We start from the raw sequence: 16,867 nt of genomic DNA on the forward strand, positions 1-16,867 counted from the left end.
ATGGGTTACCTAGGGAGGTAGTGGAATCTCCTTCCTTAGAGGTTTTTAAGGTCAGGCTTGACAAAGCCCTGGCTGGGATGATTTAGTTGGGTTTGGTCCTGCTTTGAGCAGGGGGTTGGACTAGATGACCTCCTGAGGTCCCTTCCAACCCTGAGATTCTATGATTCTATGATTCTATGAGTTGCTCAGAAATTAATATAGGGAATTAATAAGTTATAGTCTCTTTCAGTAAGATGTCATAAATCTCTCGGTCCCTCTTACGCTCCATTTTCTTCTCACTTTCCTTTTATACTGTCCTTTTCTACTCATCATTTTTCTAGCCCTCACATCCCACCCCTGTTTATTTTCTTGTCTCTCCCACTCTCCTCTCCTGCCTATCACAGATCATCCCCCATGGCTGCTCCATTCTTTCCCGATTTTATCCCTTCCCCTCTTGCTGCCCCCAGGCTGGTTCCCTGCCAGGGATATTTTCCTGTCACTCTTTTCATTTCTGTTTTTCACCATTTCTTCTGGACTCTCCCTTTATTCTTGTTTTATTTCCATTCACATTTTTCTTCTTGCTTCTTCTAATTCTCTCTGGTTAAACCCACCCTGTCCCTGCCTCCCCCGGTGCTGCCAACCTCAGGAGTTTAAAAAGAATCATGAGACTGACCCAATGATCATTTTTTAAAGGTTATATAATGGGTTTTTGGTCAATCTGTGCCCATCTTCCCCTCCCACCCATGTGAGACAATTACAGGGTTACCAGCTATCCTGTAGTTATAGGGGAAGATGACTTGGGCCCCTGTGGCAGGAGCTGTGGCAGGGAGACCCCAGTGAGATCTAATCCCACAGATCTGTACAAACCGCTCCCTGCTGCTGCTGCTTCTCCCCAGCCCCCCAAACCCTGATTGATTCATGCTGTGTCCCTGCCACTCCCACCCCTGCCTGTCCCCAGCCCAGCCCCCACCTCTGCCCCTCAGGGCCCCTCTTCCCCTCCTGCAGCCCCAGGGGTTCTTCCCCCTCCTCCTCCCATCCCTGGTGCTGCAAGCAAGGGGCGGGGCTTCCACAGGTCATAGAAATGAGAAGCCAAGGGCTGGGTAGACAGGAGTCCTCCAAGGTCATAGAGACCAGGGTGTGTGAGGCTAGAAAGGCTGATTTCCGGATCCCCAGTGGGATATTCCTGCATACCCCACTCTCAGGGACATACTCTGAGTGGGGATCCCCACCACACCCCGAACCAGGGTCGGATTCTCTCCCCAGGGACGGAGCCCAGCGGGAAAGTGAAGATCGGGACCTCATCACCAGCATCGATAAATGTCACCTGCCCCCGGTCACAGTCCAGACAAACTCGGATTCTGCTGTGGACCCGGCTCAGGGTCAGGGGGGTCACAGGGGAGGTGAGAGCCCAGAACTGACCCCCCCACCATCCTACAGCCCAGATCCCCCCCTTAGGGTTACGTCTGATCCCTCCCTTCCTTCCCACAGACTCTCTGGCCACCCCCACAGCCCAGTGTCGTCCATCCACCACCTCCACCTCCCAGCAATGTCTCCCCGAGGTGAATCCCTCACAGCCCAGCACACAGGGCTCAGTGTCAAATCTCTCAGGGGTGTTGAGCAGTTGCTGCCGTGTGTGTCCCCGTTTCACACATTTCCCATCCTTAGACAGGACGAGGTTGGGATGAGCCGTGTCTGGATCCAGAGTCACATTCACTGGGGAGAGAGAATCAGAGCGTTAGGGGAAGAAATCAGGCCGGGGGGAGGCTGGGATAGGACGGTCTTTACCAAGAGGTGAATTGAGGTGGTTGCCTCAGGTGCCAGACTGGGGGTGGGGGGAGGGGGCGCCACTAGGACCCAGAGTGTAGAAAATTGTGTCTGCTGCTGGTGCATATGTATTCTCTCTGCTCTACATGCACAGAGATGATGGAGTGCTGTGCTGGAGGAAGGAGGACACAAGAGACATAACAGGCAGGCAAGAGAAAAGGGGAAAGGAAATAACAGAAAGCAGCATGAGCTGCAGGGAGAGAGAGGAGGAGGAGCCTCTTATGTACCTCTCGAGCACCCCCAGGAGCCTGACTGATTAACACCAGCTTCTCAGTGACAGGGAGCTTCCTGTTTCCTGCCGCTTCCATGAAGCCACCTGAGGAGAACAGGCAGTCAACTGAAGTAGTAGGAGCCAGTTAGGCCCTTAAGATGCTGATATCTTCCCTCACTCAGGCCCTGCTACCAGCCTGCTTATTTGTCCCCTTCAACTGAGTGTTGAGAGCCACTCTAGCTGGCACAGAACAGCAGTCATGAGTGAAAGAAGAAAATGTCCCTCTGGGGCAGCATTCAGAAAAAGAAAGAAAGCAAAGGAAGCTTTTCTATCTAAGCAGGAAGGAACTCTCCTGAGATACATAGACACAAATGTTCACGGTGAGCCTTCCGGCCCCAGTGGGGATGTGAGTGGTGTTGCAAACTCTTCCAGTCTAATATTCCAGCCACATTGGGTTCTACGGGAACAAAGGACTGGAAAAATCTGGCTAGAAATCTGGCATGCCATGAGAAGGCAGCAAATCACCGGAGAGCATTCCATAGGTGGAAAGAGCTTGAGACGAGACTACTGTTAAAGGCCACCATAGATGATCACCATTAAGAGAAGATTGCATCAGAGTCTCTTTACTTGCCAAATGTTCTGAAAAGGCTCATACCATTGTGAGAATGCTTTCTACCCAAAACCTAGCACTGTGTGGCACTTCAGATCAGCTGTATGTGCCAAACAATGAAAAATTCCTTAAAATTGTGGAGCTGATGTCTGAGTTTGATGCTGTACTCCAGGAGCATCTCAGAAGAGTCACCACCCAAGAAATGTACACACCCCACTACTTTGGAAAAACAATTCAAAATGAGATCATACAGTTACTGGCAACAAAAGTCAAACAGAAGATTGTGGCAGATCTGAAGTCAGCAAGATATTACTCTGTTCTTCTGGACTGCACACCTGACATCAGCCATATGGAACAAATTACTTTAATGGTGCGTTTTGTAGAACCTTGTAAAAATGTCCCTACAGTGGTGACTATCAGAGAACATCTTCTAGAATTTATTGACATTGATGATACTACAGGACTGGTATGACAAATGTGATTCTTTAAAACTGGAAGATATGGGAATTGTGATAGCTGACATGAGAGGTCAGGGCTACGATAATGGTGCCAACATGAGAGGAAAGAACAGAGGAGTGCAAACATGGATCGGAGAGTTAAACCCTTGAGATTTTTTTGTCCCAGCTCTCATTCATTGAACTTGGTGGTCAGTGATGCAGCATCAGCTTCATCAATGGGAAATTTTGAAGAAACATCTGGGAACATCCTCTCTGACACTGAAATCACTCAGTGCCACATGATGGGAAAGTCGAGTGGAGGCGATAAAGCCTATCAAACACCAAATTGGGAAGATAGATGATGCCACAGTTGCCATTATGGAGGATAATGCTATGACAGGAACTGTTAATGGGAGAACCGTGGCAGAGGGAAATGGAACCACCAGAAACATACATAACTTCACATTTCTGTGTGGCTTAGTGTTGTGGCATGACATACTGTTTGAAATAAATGTAAGCAAGAGACTCCAAGGTGTTGATCTTGATATATCTGGAGCAATGGAACAACTGGACAAAGCAAACTCATACCTACAGTCTTACCGGTCAGATGAGGAATTTCAAAACGTTCTCAAGAGTGCACAGAAGTTGGCAGAGGAACTTCACACTGAAGCTATTTTCCCACCCATTCAAGAATACAAGAGTCACCGAAGAAGACATTTTGATGACAAGACATGGAATAATCCCATAAGAGACCCACAAACAACAATTCAAAGTTGAATTATTTTACCAGGTGCTAGATTATGCAATGCAGCCAGTTGAAGAACGTTTAATGCAGCTCAAGGAACACAGCAGTATATTTGGGATATTGTATGATATTCCAAAACTCCTCACTATATCTCAAGACCTACACCAGCAATGCAGGTCACTAGAGACAGTGTTGATGCATGATGACATGTGCGATATTGATGCAAGTGATTTAGGTGATGAACTGAAAGCCCTTTCAAGATACATTTCAGCAGGATCAACTCCAAAGGCTGTTCTGGAATAAATGTGCAGAAATAAGATGATCACCCTCTTTCCAAATGCTTTTGTTGCTCTGCTCATACTTCTAATACTTTTTTTAACAGTTGCCAGTGGAGAACACAGCTTCTCCAAGCTGAAGTTAATAAAACACATCTACGCTCCACAGGAGAGGCTGGTCGGTCTTGCAACCATCTTAATAGAGCATGAGCTGGCCCAGACTGGCCCTTCAGCAGGAAGCAGTTAAAATCCTTGCAACCAAGAAGGCACGGAAAGCACCACTTTGATTATTCACACAGATAAAAATGCCAGTGTTAACTTTCAAATGTCTGAACAGCAAATGTAACTTTTCTTGTCTGCATAGTAAAGTGTTACTTAAAATTTTTGAACAAGGCATTTTAAGTTGTTAGTTCTCCTTTATTGGGGTAGGTAGCAGAGCAGTACCATGAGAGGAGTAGAACAGGAAGAAGGCAGAACTGAGACCTTTCAAAGTTTTGGCCCAAGCGAGAGGGCATAGGGGCGTCATTTGAGCTCCCCATCTCAGATGCCAAAATATTGTGGGCCAGCCCTGATCTAAAGAACCGAGGAAGGCGGATGCCTGCTGGAAGAAATGCAGTCACTCCAGGCTGGATGTCTGGGCATAGACGTTGACAGGATGCAATGTCAGCCCTTTCACTCGAGCCAGGAGGTGCAGCAGGTGACCTGGCATGACCTCGGTAATCCCCAGCACCTAGGGCTGTAGGTGCGGGGAGAACAGGATTACTACCCCGGCCTGATGAGCTGAGAGGTGGCCAAAGTAGATTCTGTCCCCTCACTGCAGCCGGCCATAGGCTGGGACCATTTCTCCCACTCCCCAGCAGCCCTGTCCTGGCTGGGACAGGCCTGGATCCCAGGGAGCTGCCTCTGTCCTGGGCACCTGAGACTGAACAGAGATGTCACTGCAGTTCCTCAGTCTGTGTAATGAGACCCACTTCATTAGTTTTTCATTTGCTTGCTGAGGCTTCAGCTCCCTGCCTCCTCTGCTGGGGCTGCTCTATTCCCAGCATCAGAGACACAGCCAGGAAGGTTTTGGTGAGGAGGAAGCAGAGGAGGCAGGTACCAGCTTTGAACCCCAGAGGGAAGCTCCCTCCCCTAAATGCAGCCTCCACTCCCCAGCCAGAGTAGGAAGAGCCAATTAAGAAAAGAGAGTAGGAAATGACATTGGGTGGGGTAGCCCCATCCCCAGCCCAGAGAGAAGGGAGGAGCTGACAGCTTCACAGGGAGAGCGTCTCCCCAATCCAGGAAGCAGTGAGCAGCTCCAATGGGAGAGCCCACCCCTGCCCAGAGGACAGGCAGGATGTTGGAGAAGAGTGACGGGAAGACCCCCTGTACCGGGGTAAAGCAGAGGGATATGTCAGCCCTCAGGGCAGAGAGCTCTGTTCACAGGCTGCTCAGTGAGAGATTTTCTGTTCAGCAGCCTGGGCATGGACTCAGCACTAAGGTTGGTGTCAGGAGTGTTTGTGTGATTTCAGCGTGGGAGCTCCTCACTGTTCAGTGTGTTGTTTCTAGGGCCACGTGTGTCATGGTCAGTATTGCTTTGGTTGATAACTGTAGCTACAATCTTATGAAGACGTTTTCTGATAATTTAAAGACAATCTCCAGCTGCAATCTCACCCTGTCTGAATGTTCCTAGGGATCCTCCTCTTTTTGTCTCTAGTGCAGACGGCAGAGTGGCTGGAGGGGGGAAGGAGAAAGGAGATGAGATTTTACGCTTTCATATTTATAACTCTCAACTCATAGAACTTTATTTTAATTATGAAAGAGAAACATTCAGATATTTAATATAAAAAGGTCTGAAACTATCTCTTTCCTCTCTCATTCAGGCATCTCCCAGCAATGGAACCAACATCCTTGCAGCCTCACAACTATCCCAGGACAGACAATCTGTCAGTGAGATTTGCTTTTCCCCTCCTCATCCCCTCCCCCCTTCAGACTCCAGTTGGTTTGTCTCATTGACTTAGTGCCTTTTGTCGTAACCTAGACCCAGAGCCTGCAAAGACTTTGGCATAAAAGTAACTTTACCCATTTTGGTCCCTTTGACACTAACGGGATGTTGAGAGTTTCCTAAACCTTGGCTCTAATTGTGAGCTGTTGGGTCTGTTTACTCAGCGTCTCTACAGAGAGCAGCATGACGGGGCCTCGTCCTCCATAGGCAGAAATAGAAATAACAGTAAAACCATTTTATCAAAGTAGAAATTGAGGCAGTGGAAGGTTGGCTCAATGGGCCAGATTCCCCCCTGTACCGGCAAAAGGAGAGGGGAGGGGCCCTTTGTGACTCTGCTGTTCAGTGGCTGCAGGGGCTGGTGCAGACCTTGGCACAGGCTGAGGAAGTTCTGAAGCCAGCCAGAGCTACATCCCTGTGACAATGGCCCCCGTGTGTCTTGCCCACCGTGCAGAGTGTCAGAGGCCCAGATTTACATGGCCCACCTCCCTCTGTCTGTCATCCACCCTTCTCCCTCTTCCACCCACCCTCACCAACCCCACTCCACTCCCAGCCCTCTCAGGAACACGCCTTGTGCCTGCAGCTGCTGGGGAGGAGGCACAAGAGGCTCCTGTGCTGGAGGGATCCCTCACCATGGGGGAGGGGATTTCTCCTTCCCTCCAGCCCATTTGGACCAGACTAGCTGCCTTATGGGACCAGAGCCCAGTGATGGGCTGGATCCAGCTCTAACAAATGGCTTTTCATTTAGGGTCTAGATTTTGGGTGCTGAGCTTTAGGCCCCTGGGGCCTGATTCTCAGAGGGGTTGGGCATCTGCAGCTCCACTGACACCACCTCCAGCTGTGGAGGCTACATGGCTGTGGCGCACCTGCCCTGCAGCTCTCTAGTGGGGAGAGAGAAACCCAGGTGCCCCCAATTAGGCCATTTTGGGGAATTTGGGACTGAATGTTGTGACCTTTGGTAAATTCATGTGAAAAGTCCTGATGCCTGGGCCCCTGCTACCTCTGCTCCATTTGTCTGCTTTCCGCTAGTTATTAAGTTAAGTACTGAGAATTGGTACAAGGGTAATTTCCTATGCAGCAATTTGGACAGACCGAGATTGTGTGTTTGTACCAACTACTCGACTTTGGCCTGGTGAGCAGTTTGCTGGACATAAGGGAAATGTTGCCTTAAGGACCTTGTTATTAAGTGATGTATCCATCAGTTGCTCTGTGGGACAAAGATGTTTTGACCACACGATGTGCTTAAGGACAACAGACACCCAAAACGTACAGGGCAGGAGCAATTAGCAAAGTCCAAAACCCCTATGCCGAGAACAGGATCAAAGTGCCCAATACTTAATCAGTGGCAATAAACCAATCACAAAAGAGAACAATAACATGAAAATAGCTTGTATAGCAAAAGCCCTGCCAATTAAAAAGTTCATGAATGTTTATTGTATGAGTTATATAAGATATTTAATATTTATACCAGTCCAAGATGATTGAAAAATCTAATAAATATATAATTTGGATCTGTAAAGAGGAATCTGAACTTCACAGGAAATTCCCTGTGACCCACCTATGCCGCAGAAGAAGGTAACTGGCCATTGCTTCTTTCAATACGTCTGTAATTTTTTACTTTAATAGTAATTGCAATGGCAAGGCATGTTTGTGGTACAAATAAAGGTTTGAATTAATCAACTGGAGTGTCTTGGACCCCAAGTATGTAGCATTCTCACTCAACAATTAAATAGATCCATCATCTAATTATCAACCAATTGGCTAGACCCATTCTATTCCCACAGTCTCAGCGGCACATCCCAATTTCCCCTCCTAGGTCCCTTCTCAGTACCTTTGAAATTCCTCAGAGTCTCCATGAGAGCAACAGTTTTCTGGGAGAAATCACTGAGTCTTAATTCTAACTTAGGAGAAATCTTCTCTGGCTGCTGGAACTTCCCCTTTGCAGACCTAGAGAGAAACAATTCCACATGGTTATATTTCATTTATTGACTCATTATAAATTCTTGCTAGTGAATCTCTGTTCTCATGGGTCTGGAATTAGAATTCCTCTACTTCTCCCAGTCTCAGTGCAAGGCCGTGACAGTGAAACCTTCCCCCCAAAAGGTCCCATTATTATTATTCAGCTCTGGCCTCGAAAGACCAGCTCTGGTGACAAAAGGGGAAATGAGTCTCCATGGCCAATTAAATCCTTGGCCTCCATGCTCTGAGGGAGAGGAGCTTCCCATGCGAAGTATAGAAATCTGTCCACTAGGAACTAGACTGAAACATCAACTCCCCCTCCCCAGCTCATTCCACACAGGTCTCCAAACAGCCTTCAGGTGGAGAAGAGTCTTGACCACTGCTGCCCTGGGCTGAATAGGGACCTGTGCCCCAGCAGTGACAGGCCCATATTCCATCCCTACAATCCTGAGGCAGCCAGTCCCCCAGGGACGTGACATCTCTAGGAAATACTTGAGGTCAGTCCTTCCCACTGAATGGAGAATTCTAGAGTGTTCTAAAAAAGGGTGAGAACCTCAAGATGAAGTTGATCAGAGAAATTTGTATCCAAAATATGACCCTCCCCACACATTTGCCTGTAGAGCCCTGGGGAGAAGCGGTGGTAACAGGGCTGGTGCTACCATTTAGGCCAACTAGGCGGTTGCCTAAGGCGCCAACATTTGGGGGCGCCAAAAAGCCGCGCCCCCAATATTTTTTTAAAGCCTTTCAGTGGCTGCTGCGCTGGAAGGGAGAGAGAGTCTGAGCCGCCAGCAGCTCGCCCAGGGGTTCCCCCGGGTCAGGGCGCCACCGCCGGCAGCCCAGGGGTTCCCCTGGGTCAGCACGCCACTGGCAGCCCAAGGATTTGGGCTGCTGGCAGCGCACTGACCCAGGGGAACCCCTGGGCTGTGTGCTGGTGGCTCAGACTCCTTCTCCCTCCCAGCACAGCGGCCGCCCCATCCCATGTGATTCTTCTCATTGCCGGCAGGGGTGCTGGCGGCTGGGCAGAGCTCCGCAGCTCTGCTTAGTGCACGTGGCACGAGCCCAGTGACGGGCGCAACAGCAGGGCTTCTGGAGCAGAGGTGAGCTGGGGTGGGGAGGTGCCAGAAGGCTCCCGGGGGGGAGGGAGCTGCCGCGCGGGGGGCGCCTCAGGGCGGGGGCGCGGTGTCATGGGGGGGCGGAGCTGCTGCAGGGCTTGGGGGAGGGCGGCGCAAGGTGGTAGTTTCTCCTAAGGCGCGAAACTTCCTTGCACTGGCCCTGGGTGGTAACATCATCTCCAAGCTCTTTCCCAACATGGTGAAGGGGGAGTGAGCGAGAGCCACGTACCTGCTGAAGGTGCTTCTGACATCCTAGAGGAGAGAAATAGAGAGAGGGAATTTCAGTCCCACCTAACACACTTAGAATTCTGGAAGAGATTTAGCAACGATAGGAAAAAGAGGCTGTGATCTCGCCCAGGACTATGCATTTGCTGAGGCTTTTCCATCTTTTACATCAAAGTTTCTGTAACATTTCAAAAATAGTAGTCATTCACATCTCTGCCATACACATTGAGTTACATGGTGATCGCTGACTGCTGGACTACCGTGCCCATGTTTTAGTAGCAGACTTGTCCCTGTGTTGGGATCTGGAGTATTTCTAACTCAGTCTCACCTGCAACAATTCAGTCACTGGCTTCTGATACTTCCCCTCCATCTCACTGATTAAGTTACTGAGACGGGAAATTTCCTCAGATACTTTACTGACATTTTCATTCTGTATCTTCACTATCTCCTTGTCCAGCTTCTCCAGCTGGGCCAGCAGGAGTCGCTCTTGTTCCTCCAGGAACTGCCGCAGTTGCTGAAATTCAGACACAATCTTCTGCCTCTCGGTTTGTGTATTTCTCTGTGAAGGAAAATAGGGAAAGGGCTGGTCAGGGACATGGGTGGAGCCTGGGGTCCTTTCATAGAGCGCTGAGTGTGTAGGAGGGAGAATTTTTTTCCAAATTCTAAGTCATCTGACTCTGAACAATATCCTGTGCTTACTAGAGAGAGAATTATCTCACACCTTTCCATTTGGCCCCAGAATCTCATAAAGGGACGTTCCCATGTCTAAGATGGTCTGGATAGTGCATTATCAATGGCTTTGGAGATGGAGATCCAAAGCAGCGGGTGGTGAAAATAAGAAAATACTAAGGACTGTAAAACAACACATCTGGACAACACCCTCAGGCATAAAAGGTGAATGACAGGAATGGAGAGATTGTCAGAGCACAAGGGGACTGTAAGCCAGAAATGAGCAGAGGGATAATTGTTCAGTCAAGAAACGAAGACTTCACAGCCTGGGAAACATGTCTCTATTTAAGCTGGAACTTAAAACAGTAAACAAAGAGGATTCCTCAAGATATAACTGAACATCCCCCAAACTCTGAGCCTAACAGACAATGAAAACTGTGAAACTGAGGCGTGAGTGTGTAACAGTGGGGATTTGTTTTAGTGCACTGGATTTTCTAATTCAATATTCTGTTATTTCATTGATGTAAATTGTTTCCTATGAAGAGAGTGTAATTAAGCTAACAGTAGTAAATATACAATAGATAAGAATAATAATTACAGTAATTTATTGCAGTCGGTTTCAACCTGTGGTCGGTACAGAAAATAGATTTCCAAAGAGGTCTCTGTACCCAAATTCAAAATTATCAAATGCAAAAAGGTTGAAACCCACTGGTTTATGGTATAGGCCTAAGTGGTAATTCCTGCTAAAACAACTAATTTTGATTTACTTGTGATTATTCCCCACTTAACGGATTTCTGCTTTACCCGCCCCAACTGATTGAGATAAAACATAATTGGGCCTCTAGATTGCCCCTGCCTCTTGTTATTGCTCTGATTCAGAATGCCCTTTATCCAGCTCATTACAAATGCAGGTTAATAATGACAGGCCCCTACCAGATATTCCTGGCTTCTCTTCTCTCCGCTCACTTTAAATCCCAGGAGCTTTTCCCTCTCTTCCCTCAGCATCTTCAAATGGGCTTGAATCTTCTCCTGAAGAAACAGAAACTGAGTTGAGTGATGTTATTTTTATTGTTAGGAGTGAGAGTGAGGGTGAGAGCTTTTCCAACACAAATGGACACTCTACTGATGAGTGGAAAACCCAGTAGGTTTACAATAACAGAGATACCAAGGAATTGAAGTCATATTAATGGATGCTGGGAGTGTTTCATTGTTTGACCTTTTCCCCCCATTGATTTATACCAACATGACACTGCCGTCACATCCTTGGATTTTTCTTTCACTGTGAAATATTCTGTTTTTGAGGAGGCTTAACAAACAAAGTGATACAAATTTCAGAAAACTCCAGGGCTTGAAATATGGACTGGGATTCTCAAAGGGGCCCAATTTCCACTGAATTTCAGCCCTGGACCCCTGGGGACTGGACTGGGTGGATAGAATTGGCTTGGGCACTAGGGCTAACCACATTAGATGTTTTCATTGTTGTCAAGAACAGTCGGGGTTTGCCCTAGTTCTGTCCTTGACCCTTACAGAGGCAGGGCTGCCTGGGTGCCTCTTCCCCGGCTCAGCTCCCAGAAGCAGTGAGTTTCAGAGATTTCAAAATGCCGCACTGTGGGAGAGCAGTGTGAGGATTAGTGGAACCAGTTTGGCTGGTTCTTAGTTTTGCTGCAACCCAGTCTAATCCCCATGGTACTTGGCATGGACCTGCGCTGTCTGGGGCCATTTTGTGTGTGGACTCAAGGTGCTTGGAATCCACACAGCGTTTAGCCCAGTGATCTCCTCTAGTGCAGGCCGGCAGCATCTGAGTTTAACCCCTTGTGGAGCAGCACAGGAGTTCAGAATCCCAGTGCGAAACATCATCTCCCTGCAGGGTCTGCCACCTTTATCAAGGCATCTTTCCCTCTAATGGCCTTTCTTAATTATTGCTCAGTCAGGACACGGCTATAGCTGTTTACTCCAAGGTCTGGGTGATGCAGGTTTGGCAGAAAATGTTCCCACTCTCCAGAGTGACAGGTGCTCTGAAATACTCCAGACAGGTAGGACAAATAGGTTCATGCTGGAATTTTTCCACAGGATCCCTCTGTGGAGAGCTGGACTCAGCTCTGCGGGACAGGAGCTACCAGTCCTGTCCCCACAGGGCTGCCCCTCCGCACCAAGCCCACAATCCATCTACGACTTCCCACAGCTTATTGGCGGGTCACAAGCCACCATTTGGGAAATAGCACCCAAGGGGGTCTCAACTCACTAACCCTGATTCTGAAGTTTCTTCCAGGAGAGAGGGAGACTGGGCCATGGATTCCCGCTCATGCCTGCTACCACTCCATCACCTAAAACATTCCCCATAGAAAAGTACAGGCACCTAAGTCTGCACCATGGAAAATGGACAGCTTTGAAATATGGAATCGTGACCACCCTGATGACATATTGCGATTGCCAGTGTATACAAACACCACCCTCTTTATGTGTCCCCCACTCCCAGCCCCGGTTCTTTCTTTATCCACCTGCTGAATGTCGTCTTCATTCGACTGTGACTGTGGGCTCTTTGCCTGACTTGGGACTGGGGACGTATGTGTACCTGGTAGTGTGGGCCCCTTCTAAGGACACTAAACACCACTTTGACCCCTCCTCTCTCCACTGTGCAATAACAGAACTAACTTTGACTCCACTAGGAGTCTTGTTACATGCTGCAGAGCTGAAATCTCTGATACCTGGGTCTAAGCATTAGACCTACCTTGGGCTAGTGGTGCACCAGCACTGAGGCTCCCCTGCTACCAGCTAAACTCACTGAGTGCTGAAGTTACTAAGAGTTGAGATCACTGAGAGCTGCGTTAAGTTGGGGAGGCTGAAGACAAGTTGGTGAGTGGCTAGCAGGACGGCTAGCGAAGAGGCATGGGAGAGCGGAGCGGACAGCAGGACGGCTAGTGGATTAGGTCCTGCTTTGAGCAGGGGTTGGACTAGATGACCCCCTGAGGTCCCTTCCAACCCTGACATTCTGTGATTCTATCTCTGTACAGTGCCTGGCACAACAGGGCCCTAATCTCTCACTGGGACCCAGAGATGCCACTGCAGTAGAAATCAGTACATTCTATTGATTATAAATTATTATTGTCATTATTAATGTCAAGATGGAAATCTTTATGGGCCTATGGTTTTCACACTGAAATCTATGGCCAAAATCTCCAAATTGAAATCTGCAGGCCTAGGACTCTCTCCCTGTGGCCTCAGGAGATGTGGAAGAGGAACAATGCTGGTCACAGGGTGTCTGGCCCTATAAAGAGAGAGTGGTCTCAGCCCCACCTGTGATAAACCAGTTCTCCTCCCCAGGCAAGGACAATGAAGGAGCAGTGATCAGGGGAGAGGGGGGTATCATGTAATCCAACCAGGCCTGGGGTAAGTAAAACAGAGGCCTATGGAAAGCCAGAGGGAGAAAGCCTTGGATTTTCTTCAGGGTGGTAAGGCTGAACTCCAGACTAGAAGACCTGGGAGTCACTGCTGGGAGAGCAGGGGTGTTACTGGCCACAAAAACGCCTGTGTGGATTCTGTCTTCCCCGAGTGTGTCATGTTCTCCCTCCTCCCCCGTCTCTCCCAGTGCCTGCCACCATGAATCAGCTGTTTCATGGCAAGAAGCACTGGGAAGGAGTGGGGAGAAGCGGAGCCGCAACATGCTCCAGGGAGGAGGTGGAGGAGGAGTGGAGGTGAGCTGAGGTGGGTGCAGAGCACTCACCAATTTTTCCCCATGGGTGCTCCAGTCCCGGAACACCCACGGAGTCAGCACCTATGGTTGCAGGATGGGGGCTCCATTCCTGTGCCCCCCCCCGAAAGTTTCATGAGGGTGGGACTCCCTTCCTGTCTGTGTGAGGAGCTCTTCAGGAAAAGGTTGAAGAGGATGAGTGCCAACAGAACAGCCCCAGCTACATCCTACTGCTCCCTCAGCCCCCAGGAGAGGGGGAGCACGGACATGGTGTTTATAGCTTTGGGAGGTGGTGGAAGTGGGGAAGGGCAGACAGAGAAGGGTGGGGTCCTTCAGTGCTCAGGACTTTGTGTATGGGGAGCAGGAGGGGGGGTGCAGGTTCATCAGTCCCCTTCACTCCAACATGTCAGCCTTAGGATGTTTATGGACGGCCACACTTCTCCACCTGCATGAGCCTTGGGAGGATTCCCAGTTGCTGGGTAACCTACTTAGGTCTGAAATCACTCGTTCCTCTCCAGTGGAGCTCACTGAGTGGCTGTCTGGGACTAACGGAAACTCTAATGCTGGGGGAAGGTGAGTTCCCCAAGGCTCTGGTTATAAAAATAACAATAGGTTATTTTCCTACCTTGAATTCTTCGGCAGCTTCCTCTGCAGGAATGACGGTGTGAGCTCTGTGCTCCTTGGATCTGTCACACACCAGGCAGATGGGGATTTTGTCCTCTTTGCAGAACAGTTTTAGAGGCTCCTTGTGTTTCTCACACAGTCTCTCTGTTTCTGGTTCCCTCCCTGAGGACAACCCGAGTTCTCTGGCTGCTTCCACAACATTCCTGAGCTGCCTGTTCAGCCTGAGGTTCTTCTGGGGAAAAGTCACTCTGCACTGAGGGCAGGAGATGTTGGTAGCCAATCCCTCCCAGCACTGGGTGATGCAGGCTCTGCAGAAATTGTGATCACAGTCTAGAGACACCGGATCTTTAAAATACTCCAGACAGATGGAACAGGTCAGTTCATCCTGGAGCGTTTTTGCTGGATTCGCAGCAGCCATGGCGTCTAGTGCAGGAAAGCGACAAGAGAGGAGTTTAGTTTCACTTTCTTTTTCTCAGAAATGGGCTGATTGAACTTTGTACCATTAGGCGTTTCCTTTCTGGGTGCAGTCTCATGTGATTTCTTCTCTGCGGACTGTAAAGAGCCTTTGAATGAAGTGTGATGAGTCCAAATTGTCATCAGCTCCTCTGAAACATGTGCCAGGCCCCAAACTTTGGAATAGTCCCTTGGCTCAAAAAGGGGTAACGAGCGACTGGGGGTTTCACTGCCTGACATGAGGATCTGATGGGGCAGCCTGGCAAGGAGGGTGAGAATCCCAGCTGCTGACTCCTACTGCCTGTTCCCTACCTGGCCTTCAGCCTCCTTAGAACCCATATCTCTCTGGTGCTTGTGTAACCCACTGGGGTGTGTGTGTGGAGCTGGTACAGTTACAAAGGGTTGAATATTTAGCATAAACTGGGGCAGCCTGTGCTTTTAGCTCTAGGGATCCCTGGTTCAGTGCTGGGTGCGCTGGCCAAGAGAGCAGCCGTCACCCCTGTTCTTAGCCTGGCGGCTCCTGCTTCTGTTTCCCTGCACAGTCTCCCCAGCTCTCGGGGACTCCTGGCTCTCTGCAGATGGCAGCAGGTGGGAGGGGAGCTGGCGCTGGGGCTCCTGCGCTGTACAGGGGATGGGCTAACCAGAGATCTTCTGTCCCCAAGGCTCTCAGGCCACTTGTCCAGCCTGGCTGCAGGAGGGGATCTGGAGACAGACAGAGGGGGCCTGGGAGAGTCTGGGGGGGGGCAGCCACCTGGGAGCAGACATGGAAATCCAGCTGTGGTGAGAAAGGAGAGCTTGCCAGGGATGTGGCTGGTTACAAGGGCTGTCATGCAGTGGGATACAATTTTGAAGACTCTTTAATGCAGTGCACTTGGGAATTCCTACATTCCTGCAGCTGGATGCTGTGAGCTGAAATTATTTTCTTACAGGGGAAGGCTGACACTGCTCCTTGTTTTGCTGGAGAATGAATGGCTGGAGATCAGGAGCCATCAGTCACACACCTTCGTTCTGCTGCTGCTTCCTGTGGCTGGGCACTGCAGCCAGGACTCTATTGTGGCAGAGTGGATCTGAGATCAGAACAGGGCCGGTGCAACCACTAGGCAAACTAGGCAGTGGCCTAGGGCAGTAAGTGGTTGGGGGCACCCAGGGCTGTCCTTAGGCATAGGCAGCTGGGTAGGGCACCTGAAAATTTGTGGCTCCACTGGGTCTTGGTGTCCACCCAACTAGTTTTCCTATCCCTGTTCTGACCCTTCCTGCAGGCTCTGAGTCTTCCTGGGAAGGGGATCTAGTACTTAAAAGACAAAAAGTCTCCAGCCTGCCAGACCTATTAGCACAACACTGAAACTGTTAAACAGCCATTCAAGGGGTAATGAAGCCATTTTACAGGCATTTGCCAACTCCCTGGTATATAGTGTAGGTTTCTGAGGCCTTGGCTACACTTGAAAATTTGCAGCGCTGCAGCAGGGTGTGAAAACACACCCTCTCCAGCGCTGCAAATTGCGGCGCTGCAAAGCACCAGTGTGGTCAAAGCCCCAGCGCTGGGAGCGCGGCTCCCAGCGCTGTCCGTTATTCCCCACAGGGAGGTGGAGTACGGACAGCGCTGGGAGAGCTCTCTCCCAGCGCTGGCGCTTTGACTACACTTATCGCTTCAAAGCGCTGCCGCGGCAGCGCTTTGAAGTGCAAGTATAGCCAAAGCCTGAATGTACTGACAAAAACAGTTGTGCAGGACTGTAATATTTACTCAGAACATGTCAGTCTACAGGACCTTAGTTTAAAATTTGCTTTAAAAATATTTCATTAGTGACTTGGTGAAGATTATAAAATCACATCTCTAAAAAATCCTTGCATAGATTTTTAGATGCACAGTCACCTTTACTCTTAAATGCTTGGATCTTCAGACATGATTTTTTAAAATAAATTCTTCAAAAGACCACCCTTAGCTAAAATATACATTTTAATTATTATAGTAAAAAAAAAACTTACTTCCAAAGGCTTTCTGTCCTTTCTGTCCATCCATTTCTCCCTTCACCCCCTTGCCCCCCCCCCCCCGAAGGAAGCAACTGCCCTTTGCTTCC

At 49.3% G+C, this 16,867-nt stretch overlaps 1 protein-coding gene across 1 annotated transcript; it reads right to left on the reverse strand.

Moving 5' to 3' along the window:
- Positions 1-1,081: 1,081 nt before the first annotated feature.
- LOC120383981 (zinc finger protein RFP-like) lies at positions 1,082-14,796 on the reverse strand. Its single transcript, XM_039502315.1, has 7 exons — positions 14,341-14,796; positions 10,961-11,056; positions 9,687-9,917; positions 9,363-9,385; positions 7,894-8,009; positions 5,735-5,794; positions 1,082-1,692 (listed from the first exon to the last, which is right to left on the reverse strand). The coding sequence occupies exons 1-7, from the start codon at positions 14,755-14,757 to the stop codon at positions 1,178-1,180; spliced, it is 1,458 nt and encodes a 485-aa protein (XP_039358249.1). The 5' UTR covers positions 14,758-14,796; the 3' UTR covers positions 1,082-1,177.
- Positions 14,797-16,867: the final 2,071 nt, after the last annotated feature.

Source organism: Mauremys reevesii, linkage group 15, assembly GCF_016161935.1.
Source record: "Mauremys reevesii isolate NIE-2019 linkage group 15, ASM1616193v1, whole genome shotgun sequence".
Taxonomy (NCBI): Eukaryota; Metazoa; Chordata; order Testudines; family Geoemydidae; genus Mauremys; species Mauremys reevesii.

Excerpts from the sequence above, each read along its gene's own strand:
- LOC120383981 (XM_039502315.1), bottom strand. The coding sequence starts at position 14,757 with ATGGCTGCTGCGAATCCAGCAAAAACGCTCCAGGATGAACTGACCTGT. Across the intron at positions 11,057-14,340 it reads AAGCTGCCGAAGAATTCAAG|GAGAAGATTCAAGCCCATTT; the intron begins GTAGGAAAATAA and ends CTGTTTCTTCAG. Across the intron at positions 8,010-9,362 it reads GTCAGAAGCACCTTCAGCAG|GTCTGCAAAGGGGAAGTTCC; the intron begins GTACGTGGCTCT and ends GTTTCTCTCTAG.